This window comes from Panthera pardus, unplaced genomic scaffold (assembly GCF_024362965.1).
Source record: "Panthera pardus isolate Hobbes unplaced genomic scaffold, ASM2436296v1 HiC_scaffold_24, whole genome shotgun sequence".
Lineage (NCBI taxonomy): Eukaryota > Metazoa > Chordata > Mammalia > Carnivora > Felidae > Panthera > Panthera pardus.
In genome coordinates, this window is record NW_026526810.1 from 73,817,860 (window position 1) to 73,843,129 (window position 25,270).

General features: G+C 36.8%; 1 protein-coding gene and 1 pseudogene across 5 annotated transcripts in view; one reads left to right on the plus strand and one right to left on the minus strand.

Annotated features, from left to right (window-relative positions):
• Positions 1 to 25,270, plus strand: part of NUBPL (NUBP iron-sulfur cluster assembly factor, mitochondrial) — a 228,131-nt gene that overhangs the window by 163,523 nt on the left and 39,338 nt on the right. For 2 of the 5 annotated variants that reach the window (XM_019428089.2, XM_019428090.2), the window contains one exon: positions 19,561 to 19,654. In XM_019428089.2, coding sequence (XP_019283634.1) covers positions 19,561 to 19,654 — 94 coding nt within the window. Of the gene's footprint in view, positions 1 to 2,179; positions 2,233 to 4,236; positions 4,718 to 5,038; positions 5,133 to 19,560; positions 19,655 to 25,270 lie in introns of those variants that run through there. The other 3 variants (XM_019428094.2, XM_019428093.2, XM_019428091.2) reach the window with 3 other exon arrangements.
• Positions 1,585 to 4,642, minus strand: LOC109254266 (cell division cycle-associated protein 3-like; annotated as a pseudogene).

Below are 25,270 nucleotides of genomic sequence, written 5' to 3' on the forward strand. Positions count from 1 at the left end.
CACTCCAGAACATCTAGCTGTAACAATCATCTCATCTAGTTTTATTTTCCTCAGAGCACTTATCCTGAATTCGTATTTTCTTTTATATTTATTTGTTTATTGGTTCTACCCACTAGAGTATAAAGTACATGTGGATGTTGGGAAGATCTTGACTATCTTGTTCACTTTTAAATTTCCAGCACTTTTCTGACAAATATTTTTGCTAAGGCAAATATGATTGGCATTCAATAAATGTTTTTTGAGTGAACCAATTAAATGTTTATGAAGCTGTTGAACACTAAGAACATTATTAATCTTTTACTTTTAGAATATCAACATTACATACATTTATTGCCTAGTGAAAGTATTTAAAATTCAGTTGGCATTTTCATTATTAATGTTTTCAAAGGCTCATATGCAACAGAATTAGCTTTGTAGCAAACCTTCAGAAAGATTTTAAAAATTTCACAAAATGTCCAATTTTTCCTTAGCATATATTTAAAAATATTTGTATTTTGGATAATTAATGTCACATTTTTTCTAAGAGCTGTTTTTCATATCTACATAAGTAGAGGTTAAATTTTGTGCTATGTGTTTATATGTGATATGGAAATTTGGCAGACATTTCTCATCTTGTGAATAATAATGAAATACTTACAACTATATCTTCCATCAAGAAGGAAACTTGGAAATACTTTTATAGATAAATGCAGTAGAGGAAATGAGACTGTAAAATTATGAGATATTCTCTTTATTAGAATAGAAAACAATCTATTTGTTAAAAACAAATATATAATATATATACATACATATATAAACAATATATCTATATCTACATATCTATATCTATATATTTCCAAGTAAGTATTGTCATTCAGAATAACTGCTAAGAAAGTTGTTCATAATAGTTATTGAATAAAGTGATATGTTTCACTGACAAAATAATTTTTACCCTAATATTTGTTAGAGTTACATATATGGTGCAGACTGGTGGATTCCCTTCTTGTGTCCTTAGGAAGCTTTCCGTCCACAGCACGATATTGACTGCAGAATTGGGCTCATTTGGGCCATGGCTGAGATGGTTCCTCTCGTCATCCTCCATGTGTGGTATATGGGAGTCTCAGATCATGGCCTTTCCACCAGAAACATGCCATCATCTGTTTCTCTTCTTCACCATCTCCTATTAAATGGTACAAATCTGAGACCTTCTTCAGATTTGGCTCTTTGCCAAAACATATTTTGTTCTAAGTGGATTTGCCTGTTTGTTCTTTTTCTCATTTCTTCATTTATTTCTGTATTCAATACAGGTTTATTGTGGCTTGTCATGTGGAAAACACTAGCTTTGAGATTGTAAGGAATTATATAGAGATGAACAAAGCATAAAATAATCCAGGGATGTTGCTTTTGGTAGCTTTACTTTTGGAACTTCTCTTTTAGAATTGCCTTTAAAATGAATTTTTGTTACACACATGCCTACATATTTGTCTTAGTTTAGGAAGAGTCAGAGAAACTGAGCCTTTCCTCAGTCTCCCAGGGAAAGAAAGGGTGAGAAACACAGAATGTCACTAGGCCCCTGATGAACCCAGTGATAGAGTCTCACAGGACCTAGTTCCCTACCAAGGGAAGATGCGTATTTTCCTTGTCATGGTCCTGGCCTTGCTCACCTGCTCAGTCTCCAGTTTTTAGAAGTTGTCCAATTCCCACAATGCCCCCTTCCTTTAGTTCTGTAACATTTTCACTTAGGGGAGAAGGCTGCTTACCATCTTGTATCAGGATCCTGAGGGAGTTGTCATCTTGCAGGATGGTGAGGTGAGATCTCTCTAGTATCTTAGCATTTGGTTTCTATCTGTTGTGCTTAGAACCTGAAGACTGGAGAGCCTCAGATACCCCTCAAGAGTATGTTTAACTCCTGGCAGGCCCTAGAGTTTTCTGTGAACTGTCCTGTTTCCTCCTTGGAAAACACCTGCTTGAAAGGGAGCTCAGTCTGGCTTCAAAGTGTCATCTGAGATAAGTGGGTGAGTTGTCTCAGAGGCACATCCAACTCAGATGAAAGTGCCTCTGGGGTCATAACAGGCTCTGGGGGAAGATTTGATTTGTGGGCTTTCATCTCACATATTTCACTCAACTGTTTTACCATTGGGCTTATGGGGTCTCCACTGCTCGTCTTCACAGGTATCCATGCAATGCCATGGGTAGGAGAGTGGGAATCGGAGTCCTGGGCCTGAATAGGACCTTCCAGCTGCTCCTCTGTGGGTAGGTTGAACTCTGAGGTTTGCACCTGGATGGGAGTGCACAGGATGCCTGCACTAAGTGATTGAGGATCTGCCATTCTAGCCAGATGCTTGTGCAGTGTAGGCTGCACTGAAGTGGCTGGGATGCTCCTGGCTGAGCCGATCTCAATCAGGAATGGAGTGGGGCAGGGCCCAGCCTGAGTGAGGAGAGGATGCTGGGCTCCGATTCTATCTTTGTGTGCCCAACGACTCCAATTTGTTGGTTGATAATTTATTTAACCATTCACTTATTAAAGGATATTGCTGTTTGAGACATTTTTTAAAATTTAATTTAATTTTAATTAATTTATTTATTTTTTTAAATTTGATTTTATTTTTCTTTTTGAAAAATACAATTTACTGTCAAAATGGCTAACATACAGTGTGTAAAGTGTGCTCTTGGTTTTTGGGGTAGATTCCTGTGGTTCATCGCTTATATACAACACCCAGTGCTCATCCTAACAAGTGCCCTCCTCAGTGCCCTACCCATTTTCCACTCTCCCCAACCCCTCCATCAACCCTCAGTTTGTTCTCTGTATTTAAGAGTCTCTTATGGTTTGCCTCCCTCCCTCTCTGTTTGTAACTTTTTTTTCCCCCTGATCCCTTCTTCCGTGGTCTTCTGTTAAGTTTCTCAAGATCCACGCATGAGTGAAAACATAAGATATCTGTCTTTCTCTGCCTGACTTATTTCACTTAGCATAATACCTTCCAGTTCCACCCACATTGCTACAAATGGCCAGATTTCATTCTTTCTCATTGCCAAGTAGTATTCCATTGTATATATAAGCCACATCTTCTTTATCCATTCATCAGTTGGTGGACATTTAGGCTCTTTCTGTAATTTGGCTATTGTTGAAAGTGCTGCTATAAACACTGGGGTACATGTGCCCCTATGAATCAGCACTCCTGTATCTTTGGATAAATTCCTAGCAGTGCTATTGCTGGGTCATAGGGTAGATCTATTTTTAATTTCTTGAGGAACCTCCACACTGTTTTCCAGAGTGGCTGCACCAGTTTGCATTCCCACCAACAGTGTAAGAAGGTTCCCATTTCTCCACATCCTTGCCAGCATCTATAGTCTCCTGATTTGTTCATTTTAGCCACTCTGACCAGAGTGAGGTGGTATCTCAGTGTGGTTTTGACTTGTAGTTACCTGATGATGAGTGACATTGAGTATCTTTTCATGTTTCTGTTGGCCATCTGGATGTCTTCTTTAGAAAAGTGTCTATTCATGTCTTCTGCCCATTTCTTCGCTGGATTCTTTGTTTTTCGGGATGGAGTTTGGTGAGTTCTTTATAGGTTTTGGATACTAGCCCTTTATCCGATATGTCATTTGCAAATATCTTTTCCCATTCCGTCGGCTGACTTAGTTTTGTTGATTGTTTCCTTTGCAGTGCAGAAGCTTTTTATCTTGATGAGGTCCCAATAGTTCATTTTAGCTTCTAATTCCCTTGCCTTTGGAGATGTGTCGAGTAAGAAATTGCTGCGGCTGAGGTTAGAGAGGTTGTCTCCTGCTTTCTCCTCTAGGGTTTTGATGGTTTCCTGTCTCACATTTAGGTCCTTCATCCATTTTGAGTTTATTTTTGTGAATGGTGTAAGAAAGTGGTCTAGTTTCATTCTTCTGCATGTTGCCGTCCAGTTTTCCCAGCACCATTTGTTAAAGAGACTGTCTTTTTTCTATTGGATACTGTTTCCTGCTTTGTCAAAGATTAGTTGGCCATACATTTGTGGGTCCAATTCTGGGGTTCCTATTCTTTAAGATGTTGCAGGACTGTGGCGCCTGGGTGGTTCAGTCAGTGGAGCGTCTGACTTCAGCTCAGGTCATGATCTCACAGCTCGTGGGTTCAAGCCCCACGTTGGGCTCTGTGCTGACAGCTCAGAGCCTGGAGTCTGCTTCTGATTCTGTTTCCCTCTCTTTCTGCCCCTCCCGCACTTGTGCTCTGTCTCTCTCTCTCTCTCTCTCTCTCTCTCTCTCTCAAAAAATGAATAAATGTTTTTAAAAAAATGTGACAAGACCTACGAAATTGGGTATAAATAACTTAGAATAATTAGTTCTTGAAAGAGCTAGACACTTTACTTCTAGCTTCATGAGTAATTGGTCTTTCCTTCAGTTTGATGGCCAGAAGTAAACAAGTCTTTTCCTGTGGCAGTCATGTCTATAGCACTTCCTCATGTGGAACCCAGGGCCTGCAAACCATCCAGAACTGTCAGTATTGATTTTGGGCACTTCATATTTATGTGAGTGATATGTCAGATGACAGAATTTAATGATTTCAGTTGTTTTGAAAAGAAGAGGACAAATTTGGGGTATTGATGGAAGTTTTGTGGGCAGAACTTTGATGCCACAATTATTTGGTAATTTAAATGCAACCAGACCCAGTTTTTACAGACATGTTGATCCTGTGTATAGGAACCTCTGTGGTTCACACTGCTAATGGGTGTGGATAGCCCTCCACCAAGGCAAGAATGTAAGTTGGGATTTTATTTTTATCACAAAACATTTTTGCATTTGAGCATCTGATTTTAGAGCGTATGGTTTTTTTGATTTATAGATAAATGCTGCTGAGCTTAGTTTATATATAATGCTTGTCCAAATATCTGTCACAAGCCTAAGATGATGGCTGATTAAAAGAGTCTAGCTAGCTGAGTAATGTTTAACCGGTTATTCTTGAGTTTTCTTCATGAATCAGTTGTGTAGCTCTCCTTCACTAAACCGTGAAATTTATACTCTGAACTTTCATCCAGAAGAGTCTGTGTAAGAAACATCTACATCTCTACTTCTTTTGAAGGTTGATGGAAGAGGAATGGGACAGTGAGGATGGAGGTTACTGTCATTGAAAGGCAGTATATTGTATGGACGGAATATGGGCTGTGGTGCCAGAGGTTAGTAATTCTGGTGGTGGAAGGATGTGAAGGGTCTGTTTTGATTGTCTCTGTGTTTTCCAACAAAATAAGACACTTATTCAGTCCATATATACCTGGCACTGTGGTTGGCCTTAAGGTACAAAAGTAAGACTTGTCCTCTGCCCTTAAAAGAGAGATTCACTATTTAATAGTAAAATATTAGTATGACCTTATTGCTAAGAAATGATTTCTTTCAGTTTTGTTTTGTTTGTGTCCAAGTTTTAGCCTTAGTTTTTCTATTGTAAAATTTTTTTTGTGATCCCCCAATCCCTGTCTGTTTTTTCATGTGTTGATTGGGGAACTGAGAAAAAGGGGGGAGATAGTGGTTGATTGATTGATTGATTGATTGATTGATTTAGGCCAAAGATCTTATGTTGGGATTGTGTATGTATTTCTTTACTCTAATTTAGTTTATGCTGAGAGAATTTCAGAATTACTGAGAGTGTACTTGATTCACAGAGTTAATTCCTTACATTCGGATGGTCTTGCTTGCTATACCAAAGTAGCTTGGTCAGAACTTTAGCCTTTAGTTTTGTTTGTTCATATATACCTAATTTGCTATTTTAAATGCAAGAATCAAACATCAGACTATGCCTGTTTTGATGTAATTCTGCAAAAGTACACATTCATCATATCAAAATTATTTCTTCAACTGGAAGAGAGGAGGATTATCAAATTAAAATGTGACTTAAAAATCATAATCTGATTAACATTAATCTGATCGGTACCAAAAATTTTTAGGGGCACTTGGGTGACTCAGTCAGTTCCACGTCCAACTTCAGCTCAAGTCATGATCTCATGGTTCATGGATTCGAGCCCCGTGTCAGGCTCTGTGTGACAGCTGAGAGCCTAGAGCCTGCTAAGGATTCTGTGTCTCCATTTCTCTCTGCCCCTCTTCCACTCATGCTCTTTCTCTCTCGGTCTCAAAAATAAATAAACATTAAAAAATGCAAAAAAAATTTTTTTAAACTGATAGCCATGAAATATGGAATAAAAATAACTTATCTGGACATTGGTACTGAAACTAAGGCTGCGAAAATATGTTCCAAATGGTCTGTGTATATCATTATTATTTTATTTGAGAAAACATAGCTTACTAAGTAGCTGGTTTCTATACAGAATACAAGTTTGTGTTGAGTCTTACCATGAGCCAATTATTTTTCTTCTCTTTCATGACATGGCTTATACTTTCTACTCTGGCCTGTATTTTGTTCTGTATGTGCCACTGGTGGCAGGGATATATCAGGGAAAATTAGATTACAAGTCCTATTGATTTATAAATTTTTGGCATAATTTTTGTTTGAGAAGGTTATGATGATACTTACCTAAGTAATATTAGTTTTTTCATTGTATAGATAGCAAAGTGAGGTCTAGAAAGGTAACTTTCATCCAGATCATAGGTGATGTACTCAGTTTCATGAGGGCAGGAACTTGAGATATCTTGCTCACTGCTGTATTCTCAGTGTCTAGAACAGTGGTCGGCACATGTAAATGTTGCTCTTAATTTCTCAGGGTTAAACTTTGTACTGATTATTCTCTGTACCTACTTAGGTGTATTCTGACTTTAAGAATGTATATTACTGTATAATCTATAATATTAAGATAAATATGAGCACACCAGATACCTATATATTCAGGCAAGAACAACTTCTAGATACATTGCCACGTTCACTTGCTCATAAGGGTATAAGATTATTGTGAACAAGCCTAGATATAATGACCAGTGTGCTTAAGTGAGAATGAAGGAACAGCTGCTCATTTAATGGTCTTTTAATGAGATGCATAAAATTCAGTCCATTTTCCTATTTCATTACAATTTAGTGATCTCAGGTTTCTTAGATGTCTTTTGGGTACTTCTGAAGTAATTATGTAGTTTAGGAAGTTGGAAATTGCTGAAGTTGATGAGGTGGGAATTAGATTGTTTTATGTGTTTATTTTCCCCCCATCCTCAATCCTGCTTCCCATCTATTATCTGTATCATATCCATTTGTATTCTCATAGATATATTCCTTAATCTTTTTCAATATCCTTTGTGTTAAAAGTAGTTATAACTAAAACCTGCTGCATTATTTAGTTCCCCTTAGGAAGTCACTTATATTATTTTCTTTTTAGCTTTGTAGATATCAGGTCTACTTAAGCGGAACAAGGTACAGGTCACTAAAATGTAGAAATTTAATTAATATATTCAAACAACAGATATGGCTTCTTCACTCCTCGGCCCTTATTTTTAGTGATTTATGTATTTTTAAATTGTATTTTGACTGAATATTTTCATGCTTTGTTTTACTCGTGAGAAATTTCCCTTTAATTTGCAAAAAGCCATTTAAATCTGCTTATGTCATCTAGGCATATGGAGAAGATATTTTTAAGTTACTTGTTTCGATCATTTTGGAATGTGGTGACCTCACAAATGGGCAAATATTTTCTTAGCATTTGGTTAGAAGAATAAACATTGTATGCTCATTGAGAGAAATTTAAATTTTGACTTACATGATATGACAAGCTTCTGTTTAAAGTGATTTTTTTCCAGTGTTAATACAATTGCTTAATTATCTAGTGGCTTTTTTTTTTTTTTTTTAAATCCATGATTTCATTTCCTCTTTGGATAAAAACCTCTGTAAAGCAGACAAAGGTTTTTATTATCCCTATTTTGCAGATTAAGTTTTGGGCAAGTCATTTGATTTCTGAGTTTCATTCACTTTCTTTATCTGTAAAATAAGAACATTGGTCAAGATAATCTCTGAGGTCCCTTCAAGCTCTAAAATTCTCTGTTTATACCATTGTAAAATACCAATATAAAAAAAATTATACATTGTAAAATGTAAAACATAAAAAATGTTTATACCATTTTTACATGCCAATGTAAAAAATCATTCATATTTTTAAAAGGGGGAGGTCTTATAAATATCAATTCCCATAGCAACTAAAGACATACCAGAAAAGAAAGCATATCTGAAGTTATGTAGTATGAGCAATACAGTAAGTCCAAAGTAAACCAATCTCACCTGTAGCAAAAGAAAAAAATAGGAAAGATTCTTTTAAAAAAATTTTTAGTATAGTTGACATGCGATGTTACATTACTTTCAGGTGTACAACATAGTGATTCAACAAGTTTATATGTTATTCTGTGTTCACCACAAATGTAGCTACCATCTGTCCCCAATGCATCACTATTATGTATCATTGACTATATTCTTTGTGCTGTGCCTTTTATTTTCACGACTTATTTCAGTGAAATAAGTAATTGGAAGCCTGTATCTCCCACTCCGCTCCACCTCTTTTGCACAACAGTCCATCTTCCTCCCCTCTGGCAACCATTTATTCTTTGTGTTTATAGGTCTGTTTCTGTTTTTTGTTTGATTATTAATTAATTAATTAATTAATTATTGGATTCCACATCTGAGTGAAACCATTTGGTATTAGTAATGCTTAGTCTGACTTTTTTCTTTTTTTTTTTTTAATTTTTTTTTTTAACGTTTTATTTATTTTTGAGACAGGGAGAGACAGAGCATGAACAGGGGAGGATCAGAGAGAGGGAGACACAGAATCTGAAACAGGCTCCAGGCTCCGAGCTATCAGCACAGAGCCTGACGCGGGGCTGAACTCATGGACCGTGAGATCATGACCTGGGCCGAAGTCGGCCACTTAACCGACTGAGCCACCCAGGCGCCCCTAGTCTGACTTTTTTCACTTAGCATAATACTTTCTAGGTCCATCCATGTTTTCTCAAATGGCACGATACCATTTTTTTTCCTGGCTGCATAATACTGCATCCCATACCACATCTTCTTTATCTGTTTGTCTATCAGTGGACAGGAAAGATTCTTTTTTTTTAAAATATTTTTGGGGTGCCTGGCTGGCTCAGTGGGTTGAGCGACCGACTTCGGCTCAGGTCATGATCTCACGGTTTGTGAGTTTGAGCCCTGCATCGGGCTCTTTGCTGACAGCTCAAAAGCCTGGAGCCTGCTTCTGATTCTGTGTCTTCCTCTCTTTCTGCCCCTCCCCCATTCATGCTCTTTCTCTGTCTAAGAAATAAATAATTATTTATTTTTGAGAGGGAGAGACAGAGTGTGCGTGGGGCAGGGGCAGAGAGAGGGAGACACACAATCTGAAGCAGCCTCCAGGCTCTGAGGTGTCAGCACGGAGCCCAATGCAGGACTCAAACCCATGAACCCTGAGATCATGACCTGAGCCCAAGTCTGACACTTCACTGATTGAACCGTCCAGGCACCGCAACAGGAAAGATTCTTAAGTGACAATTTTCTTCCATTCTTTTATTGATCCAAAATTTGTATTTGAGTGTGTGGTAAGCATCAGAATGATTTGAGCTTTTCTTTTTTAAGTTTGTTTTTTATGTTTTTATTTTTGAATGTTTATTTATTTTTGAGAAGTAGAGAGAGCACCCACACAAGGGCAAGCAGGGGAATGGCAGAGAGAGAGACAAATCCCAAGCCGTCTCTATGCTTTAAGCACAGAACCCAACGTGGAGCTCAAACTCATGAACGGTGAGATGGTGACGCAAGCTGAAATCAAGACTCAGACGCTTAACCGACGGAGCCACCCAGGCACCCCATGATTTGAGCTTTTTTTGTTGTTGTTGGCAGAGTATATATATCCTTGGCATGAGTGTTTACAGAGAGACATTTTTTATTAGTTGGAAAGTTAGATTAGACCTCACAACCTTTAAAGGTTTGTGATTGAATCCCCTCCCATTTCTTACCTCAGTGGCAATCCCTTCAACAACTTTTCAGGATTGCATTTATTTTATAAATTATGACATTTTGTATAGATATAACACATTAATTTCTAGTTGAGCTAGGATGAAGTATTTTAGGATGGTAGAGTAGATTGTACTTCAATATAAATTTAAATATGAGTATGAGTTCTTTGAATAATTCAGCTAACTTTTCCAAAGGAAATATGATCACTCTATAAAATTTGTTCAGTATACCAGGCAGCTTTTAGATTTTTTTGTTTTTGTGTAGAATACTCCCTTTTTGGGGAAAAAAAGAGCTTATTTTGTTATTTTGGTGCTTTTTAACAAAATAGCTTTTACTCACTTTTTCCCATAAAATATGTTTTCACTTCCATAGTTGGAAGTGATGATTGTATCCCAAACACTTCATTTTACAGTTGAGAAAACTGAGGTCCAGTGAGATTAATTCTCTGACCCATGGTTATTTAGCCAATTAGTGACAAAAGTGATTGGAAGTTAGATATGCCAGTTTCCCAAACTAAAACCCTTCTATTTGATGAGTAGGTATCTGGATTTTTGTCTGTATTCTGTTAGATTCATTGTCTAGTTTTTTGCCAAACTCCCCCTTTCCAGTGCTGTCTCTCTCCTCTCCCCGCCCCCGTCTCTGTCTCTGTCTCTCTCTGTCTCTGTCTCTCTCTCTCTCTCTCTCTCTATATATATATATAGAGAGAGAGAGTAATTAATTTTTGATTTAGAATTTAAAATCCAAAAGCTGCATTATAATAGCTCACACTTAAAATATAATGGCATATGGAGCTACAGTTTCTCACAGTTGGTTTCCTACTTGATATGATTTAGATCTTTAAATTTTTAGAATAAAATCTGAGCCAGTTTCAAAAATATTATGTTCAAAAGCTGTAGGTATTTTAAAAAATCTTTAAAGTATTCATTTTCTGTTCTTAATCTTTATAAAAGGTTATTTACTTTGATTTAAACAATTATTTCACATAATTCTTTTGTATAAATGGTAGAATTATGATTATTCATTTAAAACAAAACCAGAATTAAATGGTAAATTATTGAAAGCTAAAACATTCTTTAACAGCACAAAGTCAGGAAATTTGCAGTTAACATTTCCATGGTTATTAGAACCCTTGCTCTATGATATAAAAGACTCTTAAAGGATCATATAAGGAAGGAATACTAACTATACATACCATAAAAAAATTCTCAAAAGTAGAAGAAACATTATAATTAACCAGAAAATGAAAAAAAAAAAATCAAGCGAATGAATTCTTCTATTTCTTATATTATCTGAGTAAATAATTTTCTCTGGGTCTATAAACTCTTTTATGTGTCTATTTTATTTTACAATGAAAATGTAATACAGTAAAGCTCATATGTTTGCTAGCAAAACACTTCAGGGGCTTGAAGAATAGTGATGCTGTGCTGCATTCTGTGGGAGACTGGGAACATGACTTGAGTCCCACAGACCAGGATTTATATCACTGCCTCACCACTCACCAGCAGTCTGACCTTGGACAATTTGCTTAACTTCTCCAGTCCTCAGTATTCTTATCTGTAAAATAGAGGTCATAATGCCTGTTTTACAATGTTAGGTATTCAGATATGTTAAAAGTATTTAGTGCCTAACTTATAATAGGCTCTCCCTAACAATTCTTTTCCTTCTGCTCTCCTTTACCTGTTACCTGCAGACCCACTCTCTGTCTCTTCCTTCACAGTTCAATTCTACCTAATGGACCTAAGTCTCAAAAGTAGGACTTCAGATGGCAGGTAACTAGAACTAAATAAACATGACTGAGACAGGTCTTTACACCATTCCTGGCTAGAGCACTGGGTAGACTGGTCTCCTGGAGCAAGTGCTTCTCAAGTTCTATAATGTCCTTAAGAACATCAGAACCCGTGGACAATGTGTATGGATTCTCTTAGTGAGGCTCAGTGTAGCTTCTGTGGCAGCTTGGACTTTGACTTCTCCCCAGTACAGTATTTTTTTCTAGGGATATTCTTTTAAATAATATTTATAGTTTTATAGTTTTCCATATTAAACACAGTACTACCTGTCTAAATATATTTTATAAACTGTCCCAAATTAGGTTAATAAAAGGATTTGTTACTCCTACTTAAAAAAAAAAAAGAAATTCTGAAACTTCAGCCTTTGAGTATATAAAAAGAGTTGTAAATGTTTTTAGTAATTTTTTAAAAATGAAGATATCTTGATTCTCAGTCAGGTTTATAATATTTCGGGGTTTTTGGTATCAGTCCTGTCCTTTACTAACATATGCTCGTAGATTATGAACATCTGTATATATAAGCAGTTGGCCTAAAGCAGTACTCTAGAGAATTTAGAGAGATGTTCCCATAACTCACTAAAATGCTGTTACTTTGGTGGTTGTGTCATTATTTTCATGTTGTGAGGTTTTACTGTTTCAGCTGTCGCATGCGTTTACATGGGATCATCTGCGGGCTGGCCTAGGAATTGGATAACCTTTTAAGTATTATTTCAGAAGCTAGATATAGAGTTACCAAAAGTTGACCCATATATCACCTTTTAGAGAAGAAGTCTTCTGTGAATTGATGCTGTCTCCAGGTTGGCATGGCCAGTCTGCCCTATAGCTCTGCTGGAATAACTGAGGAAATGGGAGGTGATGATAAAGGGAAAGCAAATGAGTAAAGTTTGTCTTCTTTTCGCTCTCAAACATTACTGCTATCACTTGGGTTGGTAGTGCTTTTGGAGGGATTTATTCAAGTATACTCCCCCCACACCTCTTACAATAGAAAGAAACATGTTTGAAAATGAATTAGAGAACTTTATCATCTGACAGAAATGAAAATATTAGGGAAAATATATCATTGTAGCTTGAATAATTTGTTCTCATTTTATAACTGGGTGAACTCTCATCAAAACAATCTTCAAGAATAAGCTTATTATATTTTATTTATATTTTGTTGTATCATTTATTTCTATTTATTCATCAGAGATGAATAAAGAAGGGTCTCTTTTTTAAGGAACTTATACTGAAGTTGGGGGGGATAGTTACGTACAAAAAAATTCATACTCTAGGATTTTTAGAACTTGAAGACCCATTAAAAACCTGAAAGTTAGTTGAATCGAAAATCCTAAGAGCTTGGGCCTAACAAATTTGTCTCTGGGCCTGAGACATGGTTAGCTGCATCTTGTATCCTAGTAGTGGCATGGTTTCATGTCCGCTTCCAAGCAAAGCACAAGTACTTTTCTGTTTGCTACATTAGGACTATGCCTAACTAGAGTTGGAGAACCAGGAAATCAGGGACAGATGGCAGAACTTAGCCATAGGAAAGAAGTTGCAACAGATAGAAGGCCAGAATTAGACACAGGGACACTACCTTGAGATCTAGTATTTATGAGTCAAGTAGGCATAAGAGTCAAAACCAACTCTTCAGTCAGTAACCAAGCGCAGACTAGAAGAAAAGAGGTAGTGTCCGGCCCAGCTCAAGTTCCTCTAAGGATTGGCCTTACTGCTTACGGAACAAGCACCATATAAATGGGCTGCCTGGACACAGCCCACTTTTAAATTATTCAGTCTAGATTTTGTTCCATTTCCCTGTTTTATGATTTCTCTGTTCGTTCTTTAGTTACACCTTTTTCTTGCCCTTAGAAGTTTAATTCTTCTTGGGTTCCACTTTGCCTCCAGCAGGCTTATAGCTTTGCCTCCCTTTCTTGGCAGTGATTTTCCTCCCTGTTCCCACAAGGGCCAAGGTCTACCCCTGCTGCTGTTTTTTTATCAGGATCATATTGGCCTTGCTAGAAGACCTAAGATTTCAGGGACACTTTCCCTTTGCTTTGGAGCAGCATATGTTGACCCTATAATGCTTACATGTGGCAGTTCAAGTCAGCCAGCCATTGTGGGATGCCTGCTGTGTGTGATCAAGGTACTGGACCAGAATCATTTTTTAGTTTAAATGCAATTTAAGATTCATTTGAAATTGTCTTAGCAGTGAAGTATTTTTAGTTCCTTGGAACCCTCGTGGCAGTTCTCTTTAAAGAAATAAGAAATTGGAGCCAATGTGATAAATATGCTTAAATGCCAGGAAACAATAAACATCTAGTGATGGTGAGGGAAACTGCCACCCTCGAGACTGACTGTGGTAAACTGCTTGAGCTATCTGAGAAGTCCAAAATGGAATGCAACTATGGGCCCTTTCTTTTCAGACTTATAGCTCAGCCTGTCTGCACTTGTGGTCCCAGTGTTCCCTAGGGCCTGGGAATCAGTAGGCCTGATTGCTACTGCTTTGGTCGGCTTCTGGAGGAAAGTGGGCCATGTTCTTTTCCTGTTCATAGCACCACCCTCTTCATAACTAATGCCCTGAAAAAGATAAATTACTTTATCTGCCCATACAGAAGATACACTTTTATCTCCTCAGAAAAGAGGGGATTGCCCTTATTTCAGTTTTGAATTACTTTCAGATTATTGGGCATAATTTTGAACATAAAATAGAAACTATTGTTTGGAGAAGCCATATCAGCTTAAAATCACCCCAATCGGTGTTAGTTGGGGATAGTTTCCTTTCCTAAGGTTGCCCATAAAAAAAGAAATAAAAGTAACACAGATTTAGTAATTATTCCTGGTGGCATAACTTTCAAGTGTTGGATATCTTAACAAACAAAGTGAAAGAACAATACGAGAAAGGCAATAACTTAAGTGGTGACGTTATAGCGATTACAAATACATATATATTTATAGGACAGATGAGAAAGCAATGTTCTAATGTTATTTAAATGGCTTTGAACAAAAGCTCAGTGACTACATTATATTTGGATACCAAAATTCTGTATCTCAAACACTTTAGAGGGAAATAAAAGTTATATGAAACATCTTTCACAGAGCCTCTCTTGGCAGACTCAGGTCTGAAGTCTTACCTCTGATCTGCATCTCATCCCATCCTTCTGGCTACTGGCATTGTTTTTGGTCCTCCCATTATGCTGTTTATGTCCTCCTTCGAAATTAATGCACATGTTTGACTCTCAAACTACCTTGCTGAATTCTCTGTTGTAGTGCTGCCTCTTTATCCACAGGGCATCTCTGAACTACCTTGGTAATTCTACTTCTAGACTGATTTAGTCTTTCCTGATGAGATCCCTTTATTTTGGAGTCTGAGAGGGTTTTGCCAAAGGTGAGGTTACCATGAGGTTAATGAAGTTTAAACTCTGGATTCCATGCTTGAGATGCTGAGAGCTGTAGAATGTTCCAGGTGGAGAGAGGAAGCAGGTTGCATTTGGGAAGCATTTCTGTGTAAGCATTTATGTTATTCAAGAGATCTTAGAGAAAGGAAGTTGAATATCTAAAGCTCCAGCATTTTAGGGTGATTTCTTTTCACATTCTAAATAAATTTTGACTTTTTGTACCTAAATTTGCCTTCATAATTTTGTATTCTTATTCTTAGAAAGGATCACCCAAATTGTATATGCTGCAGGCCACACAAAATCCCATTAGGATCTGCCACTGATTTTTACTAAATGAGGTACCTGGATGTTTTGCTAGTACTTAACCACCTACATTTAGTAACATGCAATTTATAAGAGTAAACAAACACTAATTAGAATCTAGAGAATCCCCACATCACTCTAAAATCAGTGCTTTGGTGACTCTTTTACAAGAGAACTGGAACTTGTTGGTAGCCAGTATATTTCAGTGTTTGTATTAGTGAATGCTGTAAAAATGGAACTCAGACAACTGAGTTCAGTTCAGTTCAAGTCAGCCAGCCATTGTGGGATGCCTGCTGTGTGTGATCAAGGTACTGGACCAGAATCATTTTTTAGTTTAAATGCAATTTAAGATTCATTTGAAATTGTCTTAGCAGTGAAGTATTTTTAGTTCCTTGGAACCCTCGTGGCAGTTCTCTTTAAAGAAATAAGAAATTGGAGCCAATGTGATAAATATGCTTAAATGCCAGGAAACAATAATGATAAATTGTTGGCACCAATCATTTGATGTTTTCTGAAACAAAGAGACTTGTCATTCTGCCAGTGCTAGGGGTTTCAGTGAAGAGGATATACAGTGGAAAGTATCCTTTATCTTTTCTGTAGATAGTTTCATAGATGAAGCCCATAGGTAAGTTTGGGGTAACTATTTTTCAAACCAAGGAACCTTAAATTGAAAATGAATTGTTATGCTCATCATTTCATCATTCTTTTTAAAATGGGTCATTTGATCAGTATCAAATACTTTGTGTTTGAGAAGTATCATAAAATTCCTGAGAGACAAGATAATATATAATATCAGGTACTGATAAATGTTTTGAAGACAAAGTCAGAGAAGGAGATTGATGGTTAGGGGTGGGGGTGCTGTTTTAGAAATGCTGTACTGACTTCTAGCTATTGCTTGAATTTGCCAAGCATATCCCCATTGATTAGAACCTTTTCTGCACTTGCTGTTGCTTCTGCCTGGAATGTTTTGTTTTCTTCAGATGACCGCTTCAGTTATTTTCTGACCTCACTCAGTTTATTTTTTTTATTATTTAAAAAAAAAATTTTTTTTTAACGTTTATTTATTTTTGAGACAGAGACAGAGCATGAACAGGGGACAGGCAGAGAGAGAGGGAGACACAGAATCTGAAACAGGCTCCAGGCTCTGAGCAGTCAGCACAGAGCCCGACACGGGGCTCGAACTCACGGACCGTGAGATCATGACCTGAGCCGAAGTGGGACGCTTAACCAACCAAGCCACCCAGGCGCCCCTGACTTCACTCAGTTTAAAGTAGTGCCATTCACCATTCTGTTCTTTTTCCCTGCTCTACAAGTATACTTTACCATTTGCTTGGGAACCAAAGAGATTAAAATAAATTCTTTGATAAATCCTTGGCTATCTGAACTCTTACTGTTTGCTTTCTGAAACTCAGGAATTGAAGAGATTTTTATTTTATTTTATTAAAAAAAATTTTTTTTTAAGTAGGCTTCATGCCCAGCACAGAGCCCATTGTGGGGCTTGAACTCACAACCATTAGATTGAGAGTCAGATACTTAACCAACTGAGCCACCCAGGCACCCCTTGAAGAGATTTTTTTTAAAACAATCTCTTGTTTGATCTAGATATCTTAATTAGGAACCAAATAATTTCGTATAGTAAGAGATACTTATTTTCTTTATAGCACTTTTACCCACTGATTTGTCTTTATATGTGTTTGTCTGCCTGACTTCCTCACTAAACTGTTAGTTCCACAGTGACTGGGAATGGCTGGGACTTTATTTTGTCCACTACTGCATCCCTATCACCTGGAACAGTGCCTGGCACCTAATCAATTCTCAATAAATATGTGTTGAATATATGTGTTGATACATGAATGAATCTATTTGACCCTGTGTCATCTAAATCTTAATTTAAAATTTTTATTTAACATTTATTTATTTTAGAGACAGAGAGAGACAGAGCATGAACAGGGGAGGGGCAGAGAGAGAGGGAGACACAGAATCTGAAACAGGCTCCAGGCTCTGAGCTGTCAGCACAGAGCCCGACGCGGGGCTCGAACTCACGGACCGTGAGATCATGACCTGAGCCGAAGTCGGATGTTTAACCGACCAAGCTACCCAGGCGCCCCTAAATCTTAATTTTAAAAAATATAGGCTTATATTTGAAAAAGGCTTATTTCATATTATTAAGTTTTAAGAAGCAAGGTACGGGATTATATACACAGTATGATTGCCATTTAGGTTTTAAAAATCTCAAGTCTTTTCATGCGTTCATTCATTCATTCCTTGAAAGAAAACTCACTAATCATCTGCTGAGTGTCTAGTCTGTGTGTTAGGTATTCTAACTCAGCTACAGTTTCATGATACCAATCATGAAACACTAGTAAATGAATGTTACCCTTCCCCTTACTCATTCTTTCTAGCTATGTTGATCTTCTTTCACTTGCTCACACTAACCTATAACCTCTTTCCTTTGCACAGGTTATTTCATTATGTGCTTAATATCTGTCTCATATATTATAAATTCTTTCAGCCTAGAAACCATGGTACCATTTAATCGTCAACACCTAGCTCAATGCCTAATATGTAGTAGGGACTGAAACCTTCTATGGCTGAAGGAGTGAATGAATGAATGAATGGATGTTTAGGAGACATACATAGTAGGAACACCATGTCTAATGAAAGTTAGGGGAAGTGAATTTCAAGTTGGGGTCTGAAGAATGAGGATGAATTAGCAAGTGAAGAAGGCTAGGTAGAGTGTTCTGGAGCTTAAGCTCAGACTTCATCCTCAAAGTAGTAGAAGGATTTTATTTAAAAAAACCCAAAACATTTACTTATTTATTTTGAGAGAGAGAGAGAGAGAGAGCACATGTGCGCATGTGTACACATGCGAGTGGGGAGGGGCAGAGAGAAAGAAAGAATTCCAAGCAGGCTCCACACTCAGTCCAGGAACCAATGCGGGGCTCGATCTCATGACCACAAGATCATGACCTGAGCCGATCTCAAGATGCTTAACCAACTGAGCCACCCACACACCCTGAAATAGAAGAATTTAAAACAAAAAGTGGCACTAACCGATTTGCATTTTATATGGACCATTTTTCAGTGGTGTAGGAACAGACTGGATGGACAATGTCAAAGCAGAGACACTGGTTGGTACGGTTTAGTGAAAGATGATTGTTGTCTCCATTGGGTTCTCGGAAAGGGGTTAAGAGAAAAGTAAATACACTTGAGAGGTTTTTAAAAGGCAGAATAAGTGACTAGTGCCAGTGAGGGAAAGGGAAAAGTTAAGTATGATTCCATGCTTCCACCTTAGGCAAATGGGAAGATCGTACTGTGGACTTAGAGGGAGAAGCCATCTAAGGTGAAAAGAGCCTATGGAATCCTTAAGGCCTATATAAATTGAGGCTGAGCCTTAAGGACTTGGTAATATAGCTGAATTTTCTAGGTATAGATACTTAGAAAGATGCCTGGAAAGAAATAATCAAAATGTTAATAGTATTGGAATTCTAGTTCTGTTTCTAAATTTTTCTTTTGATTAAGTTTTGGTTATCATTATTAGTGTGTTTTATGAAGGAATAGTAAACTTTAAAAAATTATATTAGGATCTGTCATAGGAAATGCTGTACCTAAAAACCCAAGGTTACAAAACTAAGGCCTTCCTAGGTAAAATATTGGCTTTTCCCAATGAAAATAAATTATTGGTCCTGAATAGAAGTCTACTGTGGAATGGGTTCATCTTTAGTGTATGTGTGTATGTGTTGGGGGCGGGGGGCAAGAGAGAAGGGGTCATTTGGAAATTTTACTGTATCATTAGTAGAGGGCCTGCTAGACCCAGGAACTCATCTCTTATTTATTCATTGTTTAAAAATGTTTATTTATTTTTGAGAACGAGAGAGAGAGAGAGAAAGAGAGAGAGAGCACATGATAAGGGGAGGGGCAGAGAGAGAGGGAGACACAGAATCCTTAGCAGACTCCAGGCTCTGAGCTGTCAGTGCAGAGCTGGATGCAGGGCTCTAACTCACGAACTGTGAGATCATGACCTGAGCCAAAGTCCACCTAATGGAATGAGCCACCCCTTACTTATTCATTTATCCTTAGCCTTCAGCATAGTCCCTTACACTTAGTAATGGCTTAAGTGAAAACTGTTGTTTTAGATTTGTTGTTAATATGTTTATTTTTGTTTACATCACTAATTCACTGCAGTTGTTATATAATGATGTTATTTGTGTCATCTTGGTTTTTAGGTAGATTGGGGTCATCTGGACTATTTAGTTGTTGACATGCCACCCGGAACTGGAGATGTGCAGTTATCAGTCTCACAGAATATTCCCATTTCAGGTAATCTTAAACTTTAATTTGTGCTGTCTTTGGTATTTTGCTATTGCCATACAGAGAAACAGACTCCATGACAGGCAAACATTTTTATGTCTCAAAAACAATCATTTATAAATTTGTCTTTAGAGATCAGATTCATAAATTCAGTTTTTCAAAATATTAGCAGAATGAATGTATTTACAAAAACATGGTGGTGTTATAAATCTGTGTTATAGAAACAATAACAAATATTGTTTAGGTAGAACATTGCTGTTTGCTTCACAGCTGTCATGCAGTGACAGCATAGTGCCTGATACGTAGTGGACACTCAGTAAATATTCATTGAATAAATACTGAATACAAGTGAACATTAGGAAAATTTGGCTTTTTGGTAAATACGAGTATGGGAAAGTTTTATATTCAGTTAATTATTTGATGTTAAAGTCAAGAGAGCAATAAACATACTAGCTTACATCAACTACACAATATTTCATTCTGGTAATAGATATCTTTTCTATGATACGGAATTTAAATATCAGTTGTAAGCTTTTATGTGGAATCTGTTTCTAAGGATTTTCCTAAATTCCAGTGGAGAAATAATTGTAAATTTCTCTTATTTATAAGCACTTTGGGAAAGTAATGGAATTTTAAAATGTCATTACAAATCAGCTATCTATTGGCAATAAATAACCAAGAAATACTACTGATGCTTAATCATCAAAAGTTTTAGAAGCTAGATTTTTTTATAAGATATACACATTAGTCAGAAATATCAATATAGCATCATTAAGATGAATTTTTTAAGGCTGCCCCAAAGGACAATAAAATGAATATTTTTGATATTTAAATTTATATGTAACTTTATTGGAGTCTGAGATTTCTTCTTTAGTGAGGCAAGCTAGAAAGTAAGAGATGGGAGTAAAGTGAGGTCATAGAGGAAAGTAGTTGAGTGTGCCTTTTTCAGAATCAGCATACTAGATAGTCTGCTTTTTCTTTTTTTAAGTAGTTTTGGGAATTTTATATTTCTAAATCTTAAGAATGCTCGCTAAATATTTATTGAATAAAATATGCTTCCTGGCACCTTGAAATTCCTGTTGCAGACTCCCAAAATGCTTACATCATTCACGTGGATAATATATTGATACACTTGGGCGAAATTATCATGTGTTCCTTGAACTGGGACTTGGTACCTTGAAAAAGTTTAATTTACTTCACACAGATAAACTGATAGCCCTAAGAAATTTACTTTTGTTTACTCAGATAACAGCCTCTCTCTTTGGACAGGATTTATGATAATATCACTCCTAGAATTTATGCTTATATTCTAAAACCAACAGTGTGTAGATTAAGGTTAAGATTCCCTTCTTTGAAGATTTCTTTCTTATATGCTAAAATTTAACCAGTAATATTTCTTTATTCACTTCCTTTGATGAAGAGTCTGCCCTATAATAAGTAGGTCATTAATATCATATGATAATAAAAAGTAGTATTTTTTTGTTGTGGTGGTGGTAAAACATAATAGTTCAGTAGTATTGAGTATATTCATATTGTTGTGCAACCATCACCACCATCCAACTACTGAACTTTCTCATCTTCCCAAACTGAAATTCTGTATCTGTTAAATAATAGCTATTAATTCCCTCCTCTCCCTAGACCCTAGTAGCCACCATTCTTTCAGAAACAGTATTCTTTATGTTAAGATGAGGGAATGAGGAAAATATATTTTTAAAGATAGATAAATATTGATATATCTAATATTGGCTTTATACTTTGTTAATAAAATTTTAAATCAACAAATATTTATCCATATAAAGGTAGATTCTAAGCCCTGTGGAGGATCCACAGACTATTAAATCACAAGCATTTTCCCTAGAGCATAGTTCTGTACCTTTTTTGATACTCAGACCTTTGAGATTTGATTAATATGTGGGTTTTCTGCAGGAAGATGTATTTGTACCTACAGAAACACTATTTTAATGTGTCATTTTAGGAGGCTTACAGTTCTCAGGTTAGAAGCCCCAGCTCTAGGAGACAGAGCAAGGGGAAGGGCAGGGGGAACAAGTGTCTACTCTGAAAAGAACTACAATGCAGAGTGTAAAAAGTGCTATATGAAAAATCTGAACTCTGTGCTATGGGGGATCAAAAGACAAAGAGATCATGGATTTGAGGGGAATTGTAAAACTTAATGGAGATGAGATTTTTTAAAATGTTTATTTATTTATTTTATGAGAGAGAGAGAGAGTGCAGGGATGGGGCAGAGAAAGAGGGAGAGAGAGAGAATCCCAAGCACGCTCCACACTCACTGTGGAACCTCACACAGGGCACAAACTCAAAACTGTGAGATCATGACCTGAGCAGAATTCAAGAGTTGGATGCTTAATGGACTGAGCCACCCAGGCATCCCTGGAGATAAGCATTAAAGAATAAATACAATACATTGTAGAGCATTCAAGATAGCACCGTACCTTATTTGCTTTGCTTTTTCTTGGCCTAAGGGGAAGAAGTCAGAAAATGAAACTTCGGGTGTTTATAATTCTATTATAGAAACGTAACATACCTTTTACTTCCCAAGTCTGATCCATTAAAAATAAATAGGGCCAGGTATTAACGCTGCTTTTGAAAATTCATAAATTTAGTTATTTCTGAACATTGGAAGTAAAATTATTGTTTATCAGTGTTTTCTAAATTTTCTTTAATGAGCATGTATATATTTAAATTTTTTTTTTAATTTTTTTTTTTTTAACATTTATTTATTTTTGAGACAGAGAGAGACAAAGCATGAACGGGGGAGGGTCAGAGAGAGGGAGACACAGAATCTGAAACAGGCTCCAGGCTCTGAGCTGTCAGCACAGAGCCCGACGCAGGGCTTGAACTCACGGACCGTGAGATCATGACCTGAGCCGAAGTCGGCCGCTTAACCGACTGAGCCACCCAGGCGCCCCTAAATTTTTAAAAAGTAAATAGAAAGCAGTAATTCTTTAAGAACAGATTTCTGTATAAATTGGTGCCATGATTATTGCCTGTTATTAATAAACTACCATTTAAGGACAGTCTTTGATATATTAAGTTTTATATTTAATTATCCTAGGTATTATATTTTCTCATTTGCTTAAATATTTGAAGAGTTAGGCAGCTTTCTGAAGATCATACAGTTAATGGATCCTACCTGAGGCTCATGCCAGTTCTGATAAAGTGTAAAGCCCAGGCTCTCAACCTCTACATAAAACTGTTCTAATACAAAGTCCAACACTTTTTGACTCACTGATTTTCTGAGTTTAGTTCTAGTCTATTCAAACCCATTTAAGTAGAAATTACTCTATTCTCATTGATCTCTGATAAAAATAAATTTGTTCATGAATATGCCTAAACCTGTGCAATCCTATATGATAAATATACAGCCAACGGTTTGTATGAGTGTTTACTAGGTTCACTTTTGTTTCTGTTTCAATTCCTGAGAGATTGCTTTGAGCCTCTTTAACTTGTCTATTCCAGGGAAGGTCTGGAGACAGTCTAGAAGCAGTTTCCTTTGGCCTGTAGGAGTAGAGCTCCAAATGATTCTTGGAAAGACCACTGTCATCTTTGGGCAGATCATTTGGCTAGTTTCCAGGCATGCTGGCTATCAGAGTTGTAGCGGTCAGTTGTTAGTACATTTATACTGTGATACTGTGGATTATTATGTCAATATTAAAGTTAACAAAAATGAAAAGGCTGGATTTTCTATACAGACTGTATCTTAATTTTATACTTCGAAAAAAATCCAGCAGTAAAAGTATCCTACCAAAAGGATGTAATGGGGTTGGGGTAGGAGGCGGGAGGATACATGTGATTGTGATTGTGATTGTGTGTATGTGTCTGTGTGTGTGTGCATGCACACTTGTGTGTGTTAAATGCTTATGAGTTCCTGAGGTTTGGTTTAATTCAGGCCAGCATCATTTCATAGGTAACAAATCTGAGCCGTCTCCCAGGAAGTGTACCAACCAGAGAGTTGCTGGCCTGGCTTGAATCATGGCTTTCATCAGTTTATATTATCTGGAACAGCCTGTCAGATTCATATCTGCCTTTCTAGGCCTAACTGAATTATCTCTTCTCTAATTATGAACGAAATTTTCCTTTTCTCTTATCTTTGACTTTAGAACTCTTTTAAGATACTGTGTTCTACCATTTCTTATGTCCCATATCCTATAAAACATATAAGCCTTTTAGACTCCCATTTGAGCCCCTCTGTGATTTGACTTCCCTCTCCTCCTGCCAAACTCCTTCACATAATCTGGAATCCCTTCCCAAAACCCTTATGTAGTTACTGCCCCCTCTTTCCTCCCTTACAAAGGCTCTGTCTTTATATACATTTGACCCTCGTTTAGACTATCTTTCTAATCAGTGGGTATCCATATCCTGCATACCCTTTATTTCACATGTCTACTCCCTGTCATCTTTGTCCTATCCATAGTTGGGAATCATTTCTCTCTCTTTGGAATTTACATAGCATTTCATTTAGACCACTTCTGTAGCACTTCTCATGTTCTCCATTCATAACCCGCATAACTGTGTTATCTTCTGTAACAGACCATTTACTCCCTGGGGGGCTAAGGATTTGTTTCATTCTTCTTTGTATTTTTCACAGTGCCAAACTCTGTTCCTTCCTGTAACCACTCAGGAAATGTTGAATTGGGAAATGAGTGTTTTATCTGTGTATCTGTATTATCTTCTCAAATAGGATGTAAGCTGCCTGAATGCAAGAACTTCTTCCTATTCATCATAGGACTTACAGTACCTTGAGCAGTAGCTTATGCAATTAATAGTGATTGAATAAATAACAAAGCTATTTGACTAGCTATCACTGTTTATGTAAACAGATTTGTACCTCCTTATCGTTCTTACCATCCTGCTGACTCACTCCTGTGATCTCCTCCACCCCAACTGCTCTTATCCAGGTGTTTTCTTGTATAAGTTTTAAAAAGTATTTATTAAAAACATGCATTTTATTTTACTCTCCTTTTGGGAGAAACATACTTTCATTTTAAGGATTTATTTCTGCTGTCCTTTTTCCTCTTTATATATAATAGCTTTGTGGTCAGATGATACCTTTTAGTATTTGTTTTGGCATCTGGGAAATAGTGTTCATGTGGACACTTGCTGTTTGGTTGCATGCAGGCTCTGTATTAAATTAGTAGTGAGAAATACTAGCATTGCTCCATTCTAAGACAATAATAAATTCTCTCATTTACTTCCAGGGATGCTTAGTAAGGTGCTAACTGCCTCTCTCTTTATCCTTACCTATGGAATATCTGCCTACACAACAGACTTAAAAGGGTCAAATTAGAGAATGTAGAAGTTCTATCTAAATGTATATATTTTTAGAAACTACTTGAAGGCTTTAAAAGAGTTTTTTGGTGGGATGGTGGTGGTGAGATGTTGTGAATTAGAAAGAACCTTTGTATCAACTTTGCATATGTCTAAGCCATTCTTGAGAATGAAATGAAATGATATGTTTTATATTTGGAAAGAGACATCCTTTTGGAAAATTTATGGAGGCAGACCTATATAAACAAAAAGATCCTTTTTCTGAATGCAAATCTGCAATTCTTTGTATGAGTTCCCTTTTTTGTTTGTTCTATCAAATAGATGACAAGCTCACTATAA